Genomic DNA, 19,211 nt, shown 5'->3' on the forward strand with positions numbered 1-19,211 from the left:
CAATCGCTTGATCTGCTCTGCAAACCTCAGATCTGCGTTAAACCATATGCCCAAGTTCTTAGCTGGGCCACCTTCAGAAAGGGGACGGGGAAAATCAGGTGGCCAAATTAATTCAGTGAATTGGCTTGGAAATTGACCGTATAGTAAAATCTCTGATTTTCCCTCATTGCATTTGAGTTTTGCATGAGCTAACCAGGTGAAAACGGCTGCCAGGCATTTTTGTGCGACATCAGTTTCTAATGTCGAGTTGCCCCATGTAAACAGGAGCTGGGTGTCATCGGCGTAGGCCATAATTTTTGCACCCAGCTCCTCGGCCAGGTAGATCAGCGGGGTCATGTAGATGTTAAAAAGAAGTGGGCTCAAAGTAGAGTCCTGTGGGACCCCGGTCTGGACAAGCCTGGCCGAGGAGGAGTACGGGGGCATCCAGACTTGCTGATAGCGAGAGTCCAGGAAGGATTCTAGCCAGGACCACACAGCCCCAGTGATGCCTATCTCAGTGAGGCGGGCCAGGAGGAGTTGGTGAGGAACCGTATCAAAGGCGGCAGAGAGGTCCAATAAAATTAGCGCCGCTCTGCCACCCTTGTCCGTGCACTCCCTAATGTTATTGTTAATTTCACATGTTGCTCATATTTACAACTGGGCCTCATGTAGCATGTGTTTAATTGCTATTAGGGGATTAGCCCACATGTTTTCAGTGTGTAATACTTGATTAAAGTAGTATAATGTAGATTCTTGGTATATTGCTTGCTATCGTCCATTGAGGTACAGACCTGTGTTTTAATAAAATGTTTTTTGCTATTTAGACTTTTTATGAAAATTTTGTCCTGAAGGTGAAGGAATAACGTTTCACTGAAACGCAGCGTCGACTCTTTTAAGTTTTAGATTTCTTCATTTCATATGTAGAATCATATATGTCTACAACATCTGTATTGTAACTTCTCGGATGAGAAGGTGTTTTTAATGTTATGAGAATTGTAAGGATTCTTCCTGCTGCACACGTTTTTATAAAATAAAAATATTTTTATTTACACATTGGTCACTTCCTTAATGTATTTTTTTTGAAATTATGTATTGCACACTGACATATTTTGTAACATTTCTTTGATTGCATAGTTTTGTTGAATCTGTTGTTTTGTCATAGCACATGATCTATAGTGAGACATGCTCTTTTATACAGAGAATTTTGCAGAAAACATTCATTCTTGAATAGGGACCTTTGTGCTTTCCTACTTTGCTACCCCATTTCTTTTCTCAGTATCAGGGTAACTCCCTTCTTTTGTTTGCTATAGCTGACATGTAGAACAGGGCAAATGAAACATACAAAAGTATAATTGCTGCTTCTGTCATTCACATGTTAAGTGTTAGAATATTAAAACAATGGTCTGGTGGGCATGCATGTAGGCCACCTTATTGAACTTCTGTGATGAATGCCCTCTTGTTAACATACACATCTTTGTCTTCTGTCAGGGAAAATGTGTTATATATTGGGACTTTTTTCTCTATGAATGTTAAGCTCATTTTGTAAACTGTGCCATGGAGAACATGGTATTAAAAAGCATTTCCCATACTTGGGATGGGGTGGTTATGTTTCACCTCCCACCTCTTCTTAACTTTTTTGTGTACATTCATATTAAAGGGTCAATAAAAATGTTGCAACAAGATGATAATGTCTTTCACAACTAATATTTTAAATTAATGTTCAATGCTCTCCCAAATACCATGCTTTTGGCAACAGAGAAACCCACCTAATATTTCAATTTAGATGTTTTTATTAAAATATATATGCAGATATTTTTCAATATTTACTACATAGATTCATGAGATTTCCACTGAACCATGTCTCACTCTGCCCAACTGAAACATTTATCAATGTACTACCTATAAATCTGTAAGTGCTATTTACCATTTTTCATCAGGCATGCAGTACACCGTGCAGAGGGCTGAAATTGGTCCTGGGCAGAACATTCTGACACCCTTCGGTTTCAATTCCTGTTGCAAACATTAAACATAAATTAAGACCACAATTGAACTGTTGTAAAGTTCTTTCCTTTTCTCTTCTCTGTCAAGGTTACTGTCTGCAAGTTGAGTTTTTGCACCTTAAAAGACTTTCAGAGTCTTGATCTGCTAAGGGAGTATACGCAAAATAGACAATATGCTATCATGCCGTGTTTCATTAAACACACTTATACCACATCGGAGACATCATGGCACTGAATGGAAAAAGTGAGACTACACAGGGACCATTAGACCATAGGCAGCCAAGAAATTATCCTTCAATATAGATTTCAATAAAATCTCTCAGCTGGCAGACAGTAGCATTGAGAAGAACCTATGACCAATGACAAAAATGTAGAGCTTTGTCCAGAAACATCTTGGTCTATCAACAGATGAGTCTGTATTCCATGAGAGTTCCTTATGCAGCCATCACAGGTGATTTGATGACATTCCTAAATATACTTGTGTTTAGTCAGGAAGAGATGGAAGTGGATGTAAAATAAGAAAATACATTAACATTTTCCAACTGATTAAGGCCTTGGTCACATTAGGTATGATCATGTGGTTTGTGTTGTCAAGCTGGTTTACATTTCTGCTTTCTTTCTATGAAAGGAATGGACTGCACCTTCAAGGCTGTTCAGTCTATAATACTTTACGCTGCACATTACACAACACATGGTCCTTTAAAACTAAACATTGTCTGTTTCAATTTTCAGATATTCGTATGCATTATTTGATGACTGATGCCATCCATATGAATTTGGTAATTATGTGTTCAGTATATAACGGCATTGTATATTTTGTGGTCTCCAATGAGACATCCAGTATGAGTTGCCTAATGAATGATATTTTCCTCTCAAGCTTTTTCTGCATGGAGTACAAAATGGCCACTCCCAGTGAGCAAAGCATCTCCATGTAAGGTATATTTTTTCCTATGGTAAGTTGGAAGTTCCTTCACCATCAGTCATTTCAGTCAATAATAATAGTTGAATCCTGTTCCGAATGTATTTTGCAATGTCTAATTAAATATTCTTTTAAACTGAAGCTTTTCTCACATTTAGTACATTGAAAAGGTCGCTCTCCTGTGTGTGTTCGACGATGTCTGATGAGATATATTTTTAAACTGAAGCTTTTCTCACAATCAGCACATTGAAAAAGTCTCTTTCCCGTATGGGTTCTCTGATGTGTAGTCAGATTTCCCTTCTGGTTAAAGTTTTTACCACATTGACCACACTGATAAGGTCTTTCTCCTGTATGTGTTCTTTGATGAATAATAAGATCTACTTTTCGCATGAAGTTCTTTACACAGTCAGTACACTGGTAAGGTCTTTCCCCCGTATGTGTTATTAGATGTTTTTTAAGATCCACTTTTTGAGTAAAGGTTTTTTTACATTCACTACACTCATACGGCTTTACTTCCATATGGGTTCTCTGGTGTCGAATTAGATATTCCTTCAAACTGAAGCTTTTATCACATTCAAAACAATGATAAGGCCGCTCTCCTGTATGTATTCGCCAATGTCTAATGAGGGATGTTTTCAAATTGAAGCTCTTTTCACACTGGAAACACTGAAAGATACCTTTTCCAGCATGGGCTCTTTGATGGGTAATTAAATTACCCTTCCGAGTGAAGCTTTTTCCACATTCTCCACACTGATAAGGTCTTTCTCCTGTGTGCTTTCTATGATGAATTATAAGGTCTACCTTCCGAATGAAACTTTTTTCACATTCATTACACTGATATGGTTTTATTCCCAAGTGAGTTTTCTGATGGATAATGAGATTACCTTTCCAAGTGAAGCTTTTTATACACTGAGTACATTGATAGGGTCTCTCTCCACTATGTGTCCTTTGATGTGCAATAAGATATGCCTTCATACTGAAGCTTTTCTCACATTCTGTACATTTGTAAGGTTTCTCTCCTGTATGTGTTTTCTGATGTCTTATGAGGTATTCTTTCAAAGTGAAGCTTTTTTCACATTCGGTACAGTGAAAAGGTCGCTCTCCTGTATGCGTTCGCCAATGTTTAATGAAAGATACCTTCAAACGAAAGCTTTTCTCACATTCAGTGCACTGAAAAAGCCTATTCCCAACATGGGTTCGCTGATGTGTAATAAGATTTCCCTTCTGAGTGAAGCTTTTTCCACATTCAGAACACTGATAAGGTCTTTCTCCAGTGTGCTTCCGCTGATGAATTAGAAGATCTACCTTTCGAATGAAGCTTTTCTCACAATCAGTACACTGATATGGTTTTAAACCCATATGCGTTTTCTCATGGATAATGAGATTGCCCTTCCAAGTGAAGCTTTTTCTACACTGAGTGCATTGGTATGGCCTCTCTCCACTATGTGTTCTTTGATGTGAAATAAGATATCCCTTAACACTGAAGCTTTTCTCACATTCAGTACATTGATATGGTTTCCCACCCATATGTGTTTTCCGATGTCTAATGAGATACTCTTTCAAAGTGAAGCTTTTTTCACATTCATTACATTGAAAAGGCCGCTCCCCTGTGTGTGTTCGACTGTGTCTAATAAGATATATTTTCAGACTGAAGCTTTTCTCACACTGCAGACATTGAAAAGGTCTCTTTCCAGTATGGATTCTTTGATGGTTAATAAGATTTGCCTTCTGCATAAAGCTTTTTCCACATTCATTACACTGGTACGGTCTCTCACCACTGTGTGCTCTTTGATGTTTTTTAAGATCCACCTTTTGACTGAAACGTTTATCACATTCATCACATTGATATGGTTTCACCCCTAAATGTGTTCTCTGGTGTCTAACAAGATATTCCTTCAAACTAAATCTTTTATCACATTCAGTGCAATGGAAAGGTCGCTCTCCTGTATGTGTCCGCAAATGTCCAATGAAAGATGATTTTAAACTAAAGCTTTTTTTGCATTCAGTGCACTCGAAAAGTCTATTTCCAGTATGTGTTCTCTGATGGGTAATCAGGTTTCCTTTCTGAGTGAAACTTTTCCCACATTGATTACACTGAAAAGGCCTTTCTCCTGTATGTTTCCTTTGATGAATGATAAGATCTACATTTCTAGTAAAGGTTTTTTCACATTCATTACACTGGTATGGTTTCAAACCCATATGAGTTCTTTGATGCCTAATGAGATATTCCTTTAAACTGAAGCTTTTGTCACATTCAGTACACTGAAATAATCTCTTTCGGGTATGAGTTCTTCGGTGGGTAATGAGATTTCCTTTTTGAAAAAAACTTTTTTTGCATTCAATGCAATGATAAGGTCTTTCTCCTGTATGAGTTCTTTGATGACTTATAAGACCTCCTTTTTGAATGAAGTTCTTCCCACACTCTTCACAATGAAATGGTTTCACTCCTAAATGTGTTTTCTTATGTCTAATGAGATATTCCTTCAAACTGAAGCTTTTTTCACAATCAGTACATTGAAATGGTCGCTCTCCTGTATGGGTTCTCCAATGTCTTATAAGATATGTCTTCAGACTGAAACTTTTTTCACATTTAGTGCACTGAAAAAGTCTCTTTCCTGTATGAGTTCTTTGGTGAGTAATAAGATTTCCCTTTTGAACAAAGCTCTTTCCACACTGACTGCAATGATATGGTCTTTCTCCTGTGTGCGTTCTTTGATGATTTACAAGGTCAATCTTTCTAATGAATTTTTTTTCACAATCAGTACATTGAAAAGGTTTCACTTTCATGTGGGTTTTCTGGTGTCTAATAAGATATTCCTTCAAACTGAAGCTTTTTTTACAATCAGTACAATGAAATGGACGCTGTCTCTGGTTTAACGTCATCAGGTTGGGCACATTTTTACATCCAAGGTTACTTTCACTTTCCTTACAGCTATCTGGAGATTCTACTTTCAGAATCCCTTGATGTAATTCAGAATGTGTTTCATTCTTCATGTCCTTTTCACATTGTGCAGTTTTCTCTTTTTTTATTTCTGGCAGCGACACTGTTTTACAATCTATTTCATGATCAGCTATTGGCTTCAGATCCGATTGTCTTGAAGATGATGTGCATGTTGGGGTTTTGAAACACTTTAAAACATCTTCACAATTTTTATGATTTGTTGTTCCATGACCTGTGAGATCAAAGATAATTTATTTACTTGCGTTCAAAATATACAGTATAACAAAGAAACAATTAATATCTCAGGGCTACGGCATGGTGCTACAACAAAAAGAACTTTTAGTTTTGTGAGTAAATTTGAGAAACAAAGAATTGGTTGCTCAAAAAAAAATCAGGGTTTGTTAGGGAGGAGGTGGAGCTGAGATCATGGCCAATATTTAAATGTTACAAAGTTATAAAGTATTTGGAACTGTCTAGTTCTAATTGCTTATAGCAAGAGAAATTAGTGTTTTAAAGAAATTGTACATAATTTTAAGTCCATGCTCTTTCTATGCAATGTTCACTGTGTGTGGTAAAAGTGGGTATGCACATTAGCAGTGGGCAATGCGTAGTTCACGTCCTTTTATGGGATATAAGCAGCTATATATAATATAATAAATAATACTAATCAGAAAACATCAGCATTGTTGTACAAACACACTTATATATATGTAGCTATTTAAACTTCCTACTGTTTTGTTTCGTTTCCACTTACTGTAAAATCTGCAATGGCTGCCCTGGTTAACAGCACTGAGTGCAACTCAAAAGATACCCAGTGATACGCTTTTGCATTTCTAAATATAAATACGAAGAGGAAAATGTTTTTCTATCTGTTTATTTGTGAAACAATCTGTAAAACATGTAATACTGAGAGCATTATCCATGTGTGCTTATTAAACCTCTCTTTAGAGCAGTAAAATAGCACGCCACAAACCAGTGAGTCAAATAAATACTTTTTTTATTGTCTGCCATAGCACCCTTCTACAGCGCCTCAGAAACATCGGAATACAAGGAAAAGCACTGGAATGGATCACCTCGTTCCTCACCGGAAGAACCCAGAGAGTCTGCCTCCCACCTTTCAACTCAGAGGCCACTGAAGTCATCTGCGGCGTACCCCAAGGGTCCTCACTCAGTCCCACCCTCTTCAACGTATACATGAGCCCCCTCGCGGCCATCGCACGCCAACACAACCTCAACATCATCTCCTACGCGGATGACACTCAACTGATCCTATCACTCACCAAAGACCCTAACACCGCCAAAACTAACCTACATGAAGGAATGAAAGAAGTAGCCGAGTGGATGAAGCACAGCCGTCTGAAACTGAACTCAGACAAAACAGAAGTCCTTATCTTAGGTACCTCCCCCTCCGCCTGGGATGACTCTTGGTGGCCAGAGGCCCTTGGAAAAGCACCCATCCCGACGGACCACGCACGGAACCTGGGCGTCATCCTGGACTCCTCACTCTCTATGAACAGACAAGGAAACGCCGTTTCATCATCTTGCTTCAACATCCTTCGCATGCTCAAAAAAACCTTTCGCTGGATCCCCACCGAAACCAGAAAAACGGTCACCCATGCACTGGTTACAAGCCATCTGGACTACGGAAACACCCTATACGCCGGTATCACCGGAAAACTCCAGAATAAACTCCAACACATCCAGAACGCATCAGCCGGACTCATACTAGACATCCCACGTAAAGACCACATCTCTAATCACCTGAAAAACCTCCACTGGCTCCCCGTCAATAGGAGGATTACTTTCCGCCTCCTAACCCACGCACACAAAGCACTTTACGAACTTGGACCCGAATGCCTCAACACACGACTTTCCTTCTACACCCCCTCCCGCCAACTACGATCCTCCAACCAAGCGCTTGCTACCGTACCTCGCATCAATAAAACCACCATGGGAGGTAGATCCTTCTCCTACCTCGCAGCTAAAACCTGGAACTCACTCCCCACTCACCTTCGTCTCACTCAGAACCACCTAGCATTCAGAAAACAACTTAAAACTTGGATATTCGACAAGTAATTCCCCACCCTTCTTCAAGCGCCTTGAGACCCTCCGGGTATGTAGCGCGCTATATAAATCTTTGACTTGACTTGACTTGACTATGTTATTCAATTCAAACAAGTGCTTGCTTTGACACCTCTGTACAATTAAAAAAAAAACTGAAGTTACCTTGAGTCACTTGTTTTTGATTTCTTGATAATGCACATTGAAAATATTCAACAACTAGATTTTGTAGAGTATACTCTGAGAACAAATAGTGGTATGAACTATAATATATATTGCAATATTTACATTTTTTTTTTAGAATTATGAATGTTTTTACTGATCAAGTACCAGGCCAGAGAGAATCTTATGTCGTCCTGCAGTTGTATGTTTTAAACAGTGATAATGGTTTGAGTGGACTTCCCCGTGATAAAAAAGAACTACCAAGCACATTTTGCAAAGTGATTAACCCACTCAAAATGTGAGATCGTGATAGTATATGTAACGAGGTATAACATTCTTCAACATTTATGTTTAAATATTGAAAGATACGGATATAGAAAAAAATGCTCTATCAACAATAAAATCGTAACGAAAAGCTAAATTTTAGTTTTGAGACAAATCTTTATGGTGATTTGAAAGTTCACAAACAAAATGTCTTTACAAACACCACAAGTTCTAGTACTTTAAAACATATACTTATATTTTTTTATTGAGTTGAAGTGGCAGCAAGTAGTTGTACACGGAAAAATATTACATAGACAGAAAAAAACAAGAGAAACTGACATAAATATATCAAACACAAGAATACATATGAAGAGCAGTAAATTGTTATAAAACAAGCATAAGCACAATGATGTTAATAATACAACAAGGAAAGCATATTAAATCCAATTAGAGATAGGCGCCCAAAGTTTTTGTCCATACATCTTTTTTCTCCTACCCTTTAAATTATATATGGCTTTTCCCAGTTGATAGATACATAATAATTTCATTTGCCAATGATGAAACATCGGCAGGTCTTTATCCAACCAGCGTGAAGTTATACAGTATCTAAATATAGACATAGCAACAAAGAGAAAGCCTTCTTCTGCTACTGTTGTAGACCCGCTCTGGTCAGATTGCATTCCTAATATTATCAATTCAGCAGATATCGCAATTGGTGTATCTAGAATACTATTTAAAAAAGTTTGAATTTCAATAATAAATTGAGCCAGTTTAGGACAATGGATGAACATATGGGTTGAATCTGCGCCATAGTATCCACATCGACTACATTTAGTGCCAGTATTTGTTTTCCATTTTACTAACTTAGCCGGAGTGTAGTATAAATCGAAGATACACATAAAATGTTGGCTTTTTAATGATCCATTAAATAGGACAGTACTGGCCATTTCTAATGAATTAGATACATCTATATTCCTTGTGCCTAAACTTTTCTGCCATTTATCTGTAAAAGCTTCTAAATTATCTTCAATTCGGTTTAGCATTGTCTGATAAATCACACCAATTCTATTCTTTTTCTTACAGCATTCCAAATTGCATCATCCTACTGGTATTGAGCAGATTTTTAGACTCAAAAAACGTCGTATTTGGAGATATTAAAAAAAAATCTCCTCTAGAAAAATCATATCTTTCCTGCAAATATGTATATGAGACAAATTGTTCATTCTGATAGAAATCTCCTAATATACATAGTGCAGACCGTTGCCATCTCTGAATAATAGAATCTTTAAATATTGCAGGCAGTATTGGATTATTGAGCAGAGGTGTGTAAAAGTTAAGATCTTTACAACAACAAAACATTTTTTTAAATTGCTTCCAAATTTGAAACGCTGCTAGCATAATTTTAAATTTTAGTTTTTTTGTAATAGCTTGGTTAGATTACTCTTAGCAAACATTGACGTGCTTCAGCCCCTAATACCATTTCATATATATGTAGAGGGATGTATAGATTCGTCCATAGAAAAATCTTGAAAAATTAAAGTGCCCATAAGCCTTAATGAGACTGCCCAATAATATAGTTGAAAGTTTGGCATCCCCAAACCACCCCTTTCCCTGGGGAGTGTACACCATTTAAAAGATCTTCTAGCTCTCCTATAACCCCAGAGAAATCTGGAAACTATTCTATCTAGCTTACTGAAAAATACTGAGGAAAACAGTAATGGAATAGTGCGAAACAAATAAAGAAATTTGGGGAAAATAATCATCTTAATTACATTGGTTCGACGGTATAAAGAAAGATGTAAATTATTCAATCTCTCGAGAGTTCGATTGGCCGAAACCAACAAAGGATCTAAGTTTAGCGCTAAAATATCTTCTACATTAGCAGAGATTTTTACGCCCAAATATAAAGCTGAAGTTGCCAGTGTCAATCCTTCCGGTGATCCTGCAGTAGAGTGAATTACCTGTATCTTGGAAATATTTAATTTATATCCCGAGAATTCACTGAATTCACAGGCTAATTCTATAATTTTGGGCAATGCAGTTTGAAAATCAGATGTGGCTATCGCAACGTCGTCGGCGTATGCGAAAACCTTACATTCTATTTCATGAATTTTAACAGAAGGGATATCAGATTCTTTTATAAGCGCAAACAATAGGGGGGAGAAGGGACAGCCCTGCTGTGTCCCCCTTGTAATCGGAAAAGGAGTAGAAGTCTCTGCAGCCGCCGTATTACGGCTTTAGGATTAATATATAGCGCGCGGATAGCAGTCAGATACTCTTCAGGGAACCCCTTCCAGCCTAGCACAGACCACAGGAATCCCCAGTCGACCCTGTCGAATGCCTTTTCGGCATCCAACAGGGCCACACTGACTGGAGATCCCGTGGCCCATGCCCAATCTAGAAGAGTAATTATTCGCCTTCGTGATCAGTTGTGTCTCTTTTTTGGATGAAACCATGTTGGAATTTATAAACCAAATTAGGCATGATGTTATTTAACCTATTCGCTAAAATCTTGGAAAAAATCTTACTGTCTGATGTTAAAGGGGAAATTGGTCGATATGACCCTAAATCAGAAGTTTCTTTTCCTTTTTTTTTTTAAATACAACTATGGTCGCCAAAGACCAAGAAGCAGGTGAAACACCTTGAAACGCTTGTTGAAAAACCTTAAAAAGTTCAGGTTTAAGCAGGTTACGAAAAGCACGATAGAACTCAAGAGGGATATTATCCGGCCCCATTGCTTTACCTGATGCTAGCCCAAGGATAGCTCTTTCAACTTCCTCCCAGGTAATTTGAGCGGCCAATTTCGCTTTTTCAATTTCCGTGAGGGCAGGATAATCTAAGTTCCTAAAATATAGTGACGGTTCCTTAATTATACTGGTTCCATCATCTGTTCTTTTATATAGTAATTGATAAAAGTCACTAAATGCATTCAATATCCCATTTCTAGATTCTTGAACTACTCCTTCTAGATCAATAATCTTCGAGACATCATTAGAAGCGGCCTTCTGTCTTAGCCTTTGTGCTGAAATTCTGCCAGTTTGCTCACTAAATTTATAGCATTCCGTTTGGTATTGTTTGTATTTAGATGCTACTTGATCAGCTAGATATGAGTATACACCAGTGCGTTCAGTTGTTAATTCGCGTTGCGCTTCTTCAATATTTTGGCCAAGTTTTATATTAGCAGCTAGCTTTAATTCTGCTTTTATTACTTTATCCAGTGATATCTTAAATTCTTCCTGTTTCTTTTTGCGACGGAAATTCGAAAAACTCAAGGTTTTCCCCCTTATTATAGATTTAAAAGTGTCCCATACTGTTTGGATTGAAGCAGACTCATTATTATAAATGAAAAATTCATTTATAATCTTAGCTATATGGGAAAGATAGTCCTCATCTAACAACAGGTTTCTTTGAAATGACCATTGTCTAGTTTGATATTTTTGTTGTGATGGTAACATGAGTTCAAGAACAAGAGGATTATGATCAGAAACCACTTGTGGTAGGATATCGATCTTGACTTTTTCCAGCAGAGTTAGGGATGTGAAAAAATAATCCAAGCGAACTGACTTTTGGTGCGGAGCAGAGAAAAAGGTAAAACCAGAGTCAGTAGGTCTTAATTTATTCCACACATCAATCAGCCCGTTCCCTAATATTAACTCCTTTAGTGCTCTATAGGTCCTAATCTTTCGGCCTTTATAATATGCAGTATTCCTTATATTAAAGTCGGCTTCCAAATGAACATTAGGATCGTCACATAGAATTATAGGTAGACACCAGTCTGCTAATTCTAAGTTAATAGTATTTATTACCTCGTTATCATCCAGGTTTGGACCATAAATGGAGCAGACTGTAAATGTATTACCTTCTATAACAAGTTCTACTAGCCCCCATCTGCCCCATTTATCCGCTACGGTTCTGACACATTTCCCCACCCCTTGCTTCATAAAAATAGCAACCCCTCTTTTGACCCCGGTCTGTTTAGAGCAAACTAACAATTCGAGACCTCATTTTTTGAGCATATTCCGTTTATCCCAAGAGATGTGTGTCTCTTGTAGACACAAAATGTCAATTTGCAATAATTGAACTAATCTACGTAGAATCCCTATCGTTCTGAAATCATTGAGGCTGTTAATGTTTAACGTACAGAATTGTATTTTCTTATCCATTTCAAAGCGTTACGAAATAATCTAGTTAATGCATTCCTACTCTGGTTCTTACTACCTCTACAGAATAGACATACTGAAATGGTCTGCTATTCTATTCGTTGAAAATTAACTACTGCTGCCTTACACCCCACACCCCACACCCCACCACCACCACCTCAAACACCTCCACCCCCTGGTGGATGACCAACCCTCCACCCTCCTCCCCTACAAATGATGCTCAGAAACTCTCAATTCCTGTAAAGTATGGATTGCCGTGTCCCCCCGAAACATATACTTTTAACTAGGTTAGTCAAACTGTTGTAGGTTTTAGCAACATTCTTGGAAACGGAGCTCATTCACTTATTAATTTTTCTTTTAATATTTGTATATGAATAGTTTGTATATGAATAGTTATTTACTTGTAATCCTAGTTTATCAAGGGAATCGTTAAAATTAATAAATACCAAAATATCTCCAATTATATGTGAAATGTGAGAAACACATATTTCAAAGAGATACTTGTCAAAATGCATCTAAAAACGCATTCAGTTCTTTACATCTCTCCAATTACAATTAAAATGAGAACTAAATCATTAATCATGGAATTATTCCTTTACAAAAATACAGCCTCACAAAAGAGGAATTTGACAGTATCTCTGTTAGATATCAGGCTGCTTCAGATTCCCAAAACACAGTACAATGCCATTCAGCTTTGGTGTATTTTGACAGGCATGTTAGACAAAGGATATTAAACAGTATTTCGTTATGCAATTTCATGGCACGAAACTGGAGAAACACAACTAGTTAATGAATTTAATGAAGTTACAAATGATGGACAATCTAAAATATTATACAAGAGTTTAGTATAACCGAAAGAGTCTACATAAAATAGCCTGGGTTGCGTATGACTGAGGAAGGCGCATTCCTGGGCAATTTATGTGTTCTCAAGATCATCTAATGACACAGGAAAGATATAATGAGTGGGTTATCTATAATACTGCACAGTGAGAGCCCAATGATTCCCCAGTTCCCAATTTGTTATTCTGTGAATTTAAAATGGTGTTGTTCTACCCAGATAAAAGTTTCTATTTCAGTCCTTGTGCTTCATCACTGCAAAATTAGACATGGCCAGAGAATGAGGCAATCAACACTGCCTGATAAAACTGGAATAGCAAATGGGTATCACATGTGCAAGGAGCTTGATGGAATATCTGTGAAGGCAAAGAATACCGTCGGAAATTTAGGAAAGTTAGAGGCTGAAGGATGTCATGATGTGGCTGATCCCCACCTTAGGCCGGATTGTCATAAATATTCCTCAATGATACGGAACCAGGAGGAAAGGGGGACCCATGGGAAACCCTAGACCAACATCCTAAAACACTCTCAGGTGAATGTTGTTTTTTGCTTACTCACTAAAGTTTCTGAGGATAAATGTTTTGTCTTTTGGTTTTGATTATAAAAAACTGAGTAAATACATGTTTAAAAAAAAATGACAATTTCAATGAACGGAGGCTATCTGAAACTGCACTGCATTCTGGGAATCATGCTCTGCCCAACCAATTTCCTCAATTGGTTTTCTTTTTAAACGGAGCACTAAAATAGTTTTTTTTATAAAATTACATGGTTTAACTCCTTTTTAAATTCTAGTGTCATCTTTTTGTAATTGAGTGTTGACCCTCCATTTGTAGCCTTCTGAGAGTGATGTCTGCACTACCTTTTACCACACTAGAGGAGAAACACCATGATAGAGTGGTGTGGAGTATAATGAATAGTCAGATTTTCTCCTTGACATCTTTCAGGTTCATGTGTGAAAGATTAGATATTAAGTTGCCTGTCTGTGCCCGAAATATCACGACTCCCATGAAAGGTAAACCGGAAAGATAAAAGGAAACATTTACTTAATTCTAGTTCTCTATAATGTTTCTGATTATTCCTAAAGCACAAATGCCTTGCTTTATCTTTTTAAAAGTAGCACTTTTTTTTTTTACCTGTTAATACAATGAGGCCTCCCAGTAACACAGCTCTTGGCCAAAACCTAATGACAAATACATAATCGAGCATCCTCTAAAAGTCTTAGAAAACTGTAAACTGAATTATTTCAAAACAGGTTTGTATTAATACATTTGACTGCCATAGTATTTGGCAAGCAAAGGTAAATCTCTGGGCCTCTGTGAACTACAGGGAGACAATGAGCTGCAAGGTGGGAGTAGGAGCCTTTCATCTACTGCCATATTTAATGTTTCTAAAAGTAATACATTATCATAGAGGGTTGGGCCGACAGGGATTGATGCATAACTTGTTCAAGGAAGATTCAGGCTTCACGTTCTCTTATTATTTATTAGCTGATGGGGAAACTATTTGAAGTGGAAGGTATAGTTCGGAAGCAAGACTAATACATTCCTTGGTCTCTCAGCAGAGAAATCACGTCCACTGCATGATATAATAATTTATTTTTCTTGCCTAGCCAACCCTTGCTCACTTTTGAAGGATTACCCCAGGTAACATTGCAAACCGCCCGGCATGCCCATTTCATTACTGGCCTCTTTAGTTGCGTGCATTCTGAATGCCTATGCCATCTTTGACATATCTGCTGTAATAATAGACAAGTGGCACTATCATTCAAAAACTGCATCACTGACTTAAGCATATTTCACATTGAAGGTATCCAGATTATTTCTCGTTCACTAAACGTGAATCCATTCCTGGGATTTCCTATTTTGTAAACCACGTTTATTAAGTGAATTATTCCGGTGCAGTCACATAAAGTGAACCTAGTGTGCAGCTTTGTTCTCAGTTTGAAGGTACTAATGGTTGTAACACTGTTTGCACACCATAGCAGGTCAGTTTTTGCCCCTCAGTAGTTCTTCTGTGATGAACTACGCATGAAAACAGTCTTTTTCCCTCTCCTTGAGCCCTCTTCTGCTGGCACAATTTCCTAGAGGTAGGACCTAGTCTGAAAAGGGTGTGTAAAAGTCATCCGTGAAAGCTATTTCCAGTCATCCTGTAACACACACAAAGTGAAAAGATGGGTGCAGAAATCATCTCCACACAAATTTCCACATTTGGACCCAGGGCTGGCTTTTGGCATGGCATGAGCGAGCTGGGCCTAGGCGCCCATCTTTAGAAGAGCAAACAGATTTATTTGCATAAAGGTCCAACAACGCAACGGCCCTTACCTTGACTCTAGCGTTTCTGTTTAAAGTACTTTCAACCGTTCTTAACATGCTAACGTGCTGCAATTGATGTATTTTTAACACCCATTCAACCTGCTACCTTGCCTTCCGAGTTACCCCTCACCCTTTGCCACCACTGACCTTTGATTAGGACGTGCTGCTGTATTTTTCATCAGCAAGGGCGGCATCTTTCTTCCCGCCAAGGGAGCGATTGGAGCAAGGGCCACATCTGTGTGCACTTCTTAAATGAGACCCTTAGAGCGTTTCAGATGATCTAAATAAGCCCCATATCAGAAATATTACTGGATAGTGAGAGACACTGTAAATATGTGATTCTGCTTCTGCTCCTGCTCCGGTTTTCACGTAATTAATATACAGCATTTGCTATATGAATTAGCATCTGCTGCAATATCATTTGTAGTTTTTAACAAATGTTCTGTCTTTCTAGTTTCATTAGATCTAAATAAAACGCTTCAAAAGTGGTGCCACGTGGTAGATTCTTTGCATCGGTCACATGGTTGTGCACTTTTCAGTTATTGCTTGCTGTTTTACGGAGTTAAGCAAGTACTAAAACGGTAAAATCTTTGCTCATATCATACTAATGTGTGTTAAAATCTGAAAAAAATTATTGCTACCGAAAGTGCCACTATCACCCGTACTGTTTGATCAAAATGTTAGCTTTTCTGGCCAGTTGCCGTGTTAAGACAAACCCTGTTGGTTTGCAGTAGTGCCGGCCTTAATAACAGTGACCGCCGTGCAAGACTTCAAATGAAGATTTGGTAATCTGATTTCGAATGTGTTATTGGATGAAAGCAGCTGCTGAAGTACTGCGATGAGGAAGAAATATGTAGGTGAATTTGCCAGCATTATTCCTTGATGGAATATCAGTGAATTGGTCAAATGGACAAGGTAGTAGATTGTGTTGCCTCTACATTTTAGACGCCCGCTTTGGACACCTGTCCTGTGATTAGGACGGGCTGCCACTGCTACAGCACTGGCTTGGTGCCATAAAACACAGTGCATCAACCCGGGACTGCCATGATGCACTCTCAGCTTTGTTTTGTAATGCTTTGGCTCTCTCAAGTGGCCAAGCAGTGCTACAAATGTGAAAAATCAGTGAAGTGCAGTTTAAACCGGGTCAGCTGATTTTCAGACGGTAGGGCACTGTCGGGTACAATCAAGTTTAACTGATTCCCGGACAGCTTAGTTATGTCTTTTGAGGTATGCATATACCGCATATCTGTGGGAGGGGGTGCGTAGGCCTTGCACATTCCATGTTATAATGCGTTGTGATGTCATGTTTTGAGTGGGTTCATGCACATGAATTGGGAGGGATAGGGTACATACGTCTGGTCATATTTTAAAGTGGCGTCTGGGGTCTGCAATAATAGAGTACAACAGTGCCTAAGTGAATTTGTCTTAAACGTAATGCCAACATGGCGAATATGTAATACCAAAAGAGCAGACCTTACAACCGTGAGGGACTGCTCAAACCAAGAGCTGTATTGCACTTAAGCAAAACAAACCCCTAAAGTGTGTGGGTGTGAGAGCCCGTAGCTTCTCAGAGCTTTCAGGTTCAGCATACCCACCCAGTAGCAAGGAAATAAAGTTTCACCGGTGACCTTCCAGCTGTATGCTAGGGAAACAATTTCCCAGGCTGTCTCTCCATCAAGGATGGCCAGCGCTCCACCCCACCCCCCAAACACGACCATCACTTCATACTATAGCAGCATCACAACACCTGGTGATTGACGTGCAGGCATTTAAAGTTACAGTAATGAGCAGGAAGCTAAATAAAGGATTTATTGTATATCAAATGAGACCGTCTGCGGGGTGACATCTGGCAGAGAGTTAGCGTTTGGGGACAGACCACTGAGGAGCCTTCATCCTTAGATGACCGAGCTAATACCATTTCTCTATCAGAGTTTTTGGCCAAATTCGAAATCCTTTCCACCTCCTGGAGTGTCTGTTGCAATTCTTTGATTATTTGTTCTAGATTCGGTACAGCAGTTAAATTAGGTGTACGGGTACTTTTCCGTTCTCTGCATTGCTCAGCAGTTTTCACAGTATCTCCTCGCGCCGCCCCCCCCCCCGCCAGTCGGTCTGGGGCGCGAGAATTTCCCAAACGACTCCAACCAATCCCATTTTTTACCATCAGCTACTATACGCAGTCTTGCAGGGAGTATTAGATATGAAGTTGCGGAAGTTGCTGCTTTACTGCTAGGGAAGAGCTGCATTGGCGCTGCACCCCTACAGTGTAATCCGGAAAATACATCACTGTGGTATTCTCTACTTGGACCTCTTGTAGCTTCCATGTTTCCCTTAATATTGAGTCTGTCACGGTAAAGGAGAAGCTTAAAGAGAAACAGACGGGGTTTGAGCCTAAGAGGGACGCTGAGTGCTCTTTCAACTGAGAGGTAGGGCGATAATGACGCTGATAGTAATTGTTCCCTCAACCATTTTTCAGTGAACCCCACTGCATCTTGGCCCCCGCTCCCTCCGGAAGGCGTATTAAGCAGAAATTGTTACATCTTGAGCGTCCTTCTGCATCCTCATCCGTGTTCTCCAGGTGGCAGTCACAGGGGCCAGATGTAGACCAATTTTAGCATGCGCAAACGGGTTAGCGACCCGTTTGCACATGCTCAAATTGGAATGGCCATGTACTATAACAATTATGCGAGTCGCAAATGAACTGCGACTCGCAAAAAAGTGTTTAGAAACTCGCTATTTGGAAGGGGCTTTCCCTCCCAAATAGTGACTCTCTAATCCATGTATGAATGTTTGCAGTCGCAAAACACTCGCAAATTACCACCCTCTTGGAATCGCAAATGGGAAGGGGTCCCTTAGGGACCCCTTCCCCTTTGTTACAGGGTCTGAAAATATTTTTTAAAAGCAGGCAGTGGTCCCAGGGACCACTACCGGCAGGCTGTGGTCCCGGGGACCACTACCTGCACTTAAAAAATTAAACTAAAACGTTTCTTTTTTTTAAATTTAAATGCATCCCATTTTTATCTAAGGAAAACGGGTTGCATTAAAAAAAAAAGAAAAGAAAATGCTTATTTAAAAGCAGTCCCAGACATCGTGGTTTACTGAGCCCGCACGGCACCATACCCGAGAGGGCCTGCCATTCCCAATGGGCTCGCAAATTGAGAGCAGCTCATTGATATTCATGAGCCTTGCAATTTGCGACCCCATTGGGAATCGCAAACAGTGTTAAACACACAGTTGTACATCCAGTTTTGCGACTTGCAAATTGCGATTCGCAAAATTGCTGGTTGTACATCTGGCCCTTACTTCGTATTCCCTCATTTGCTTTTCCATAATATCCATGATGGGCTGTACCTCAGCTGAGGTTTGCTCTACATTAGTGATGCGGTCAGACAATTTACTGTGGAGGAGCGTGAGTTCTGCTGCCACATTATCAATTTTAGATTCCAGGGAAATTCTTAGCAATCAATGGCTTGAAGTATTGCATCAAATCTGTCCTTCGGCATTGGGTTCTGCTGAGTTTGGGAGTCCTGTTGTTCTGTCTCCAGAGGATGACCGTGAGGTGGTTCTGGAGCCAGCTTC

General features: G+C 39.1%; 1 protein-coding gene across 2 annotated transcripts in view; it reads right to left on the reverse strand.

Annotated features, from left to right (window-relative positions):
* Positions 1–1,751: 1,751 nt before the first annotated feature.
* LOC147668910 (uncharacterized) overlaps positions 1,752–19,211 on the reverse strand; it is a 436,976-nt gene continuing 419,516 nt past the window's right edge. For both annotated transcript variants that reach the window (XM_086948355.1, XM_086948356.1), the window contains one exon: positions 1,752–6,071. In XM_086948355.1, coding sequence (XP_086804481.1) covers positions 2,965–6,071 — 3,107 coding nt within the window. In that variant the 3' untranslated portion in view covers positions 1,752–2,964. The remainder of the gene's footprint in view (positions 6,072–19,211) is intronic.

This window comes from Lissotriton vulgaris, unplaced genomic scaffold (assembly GCF_964263255.1).
Source record: "Lissotriton vulgaris unplaced genomic scaffold, aLisVul1.2 SCAFFOLD_907, whole genome shotgun sequence".
Taxonomy (NCBI): Eukaryota; Metazoa; Chordata; class Amphibia; order Caudata; family Salamandridae; genus Lissotriton; species Lissotriton vulgaris.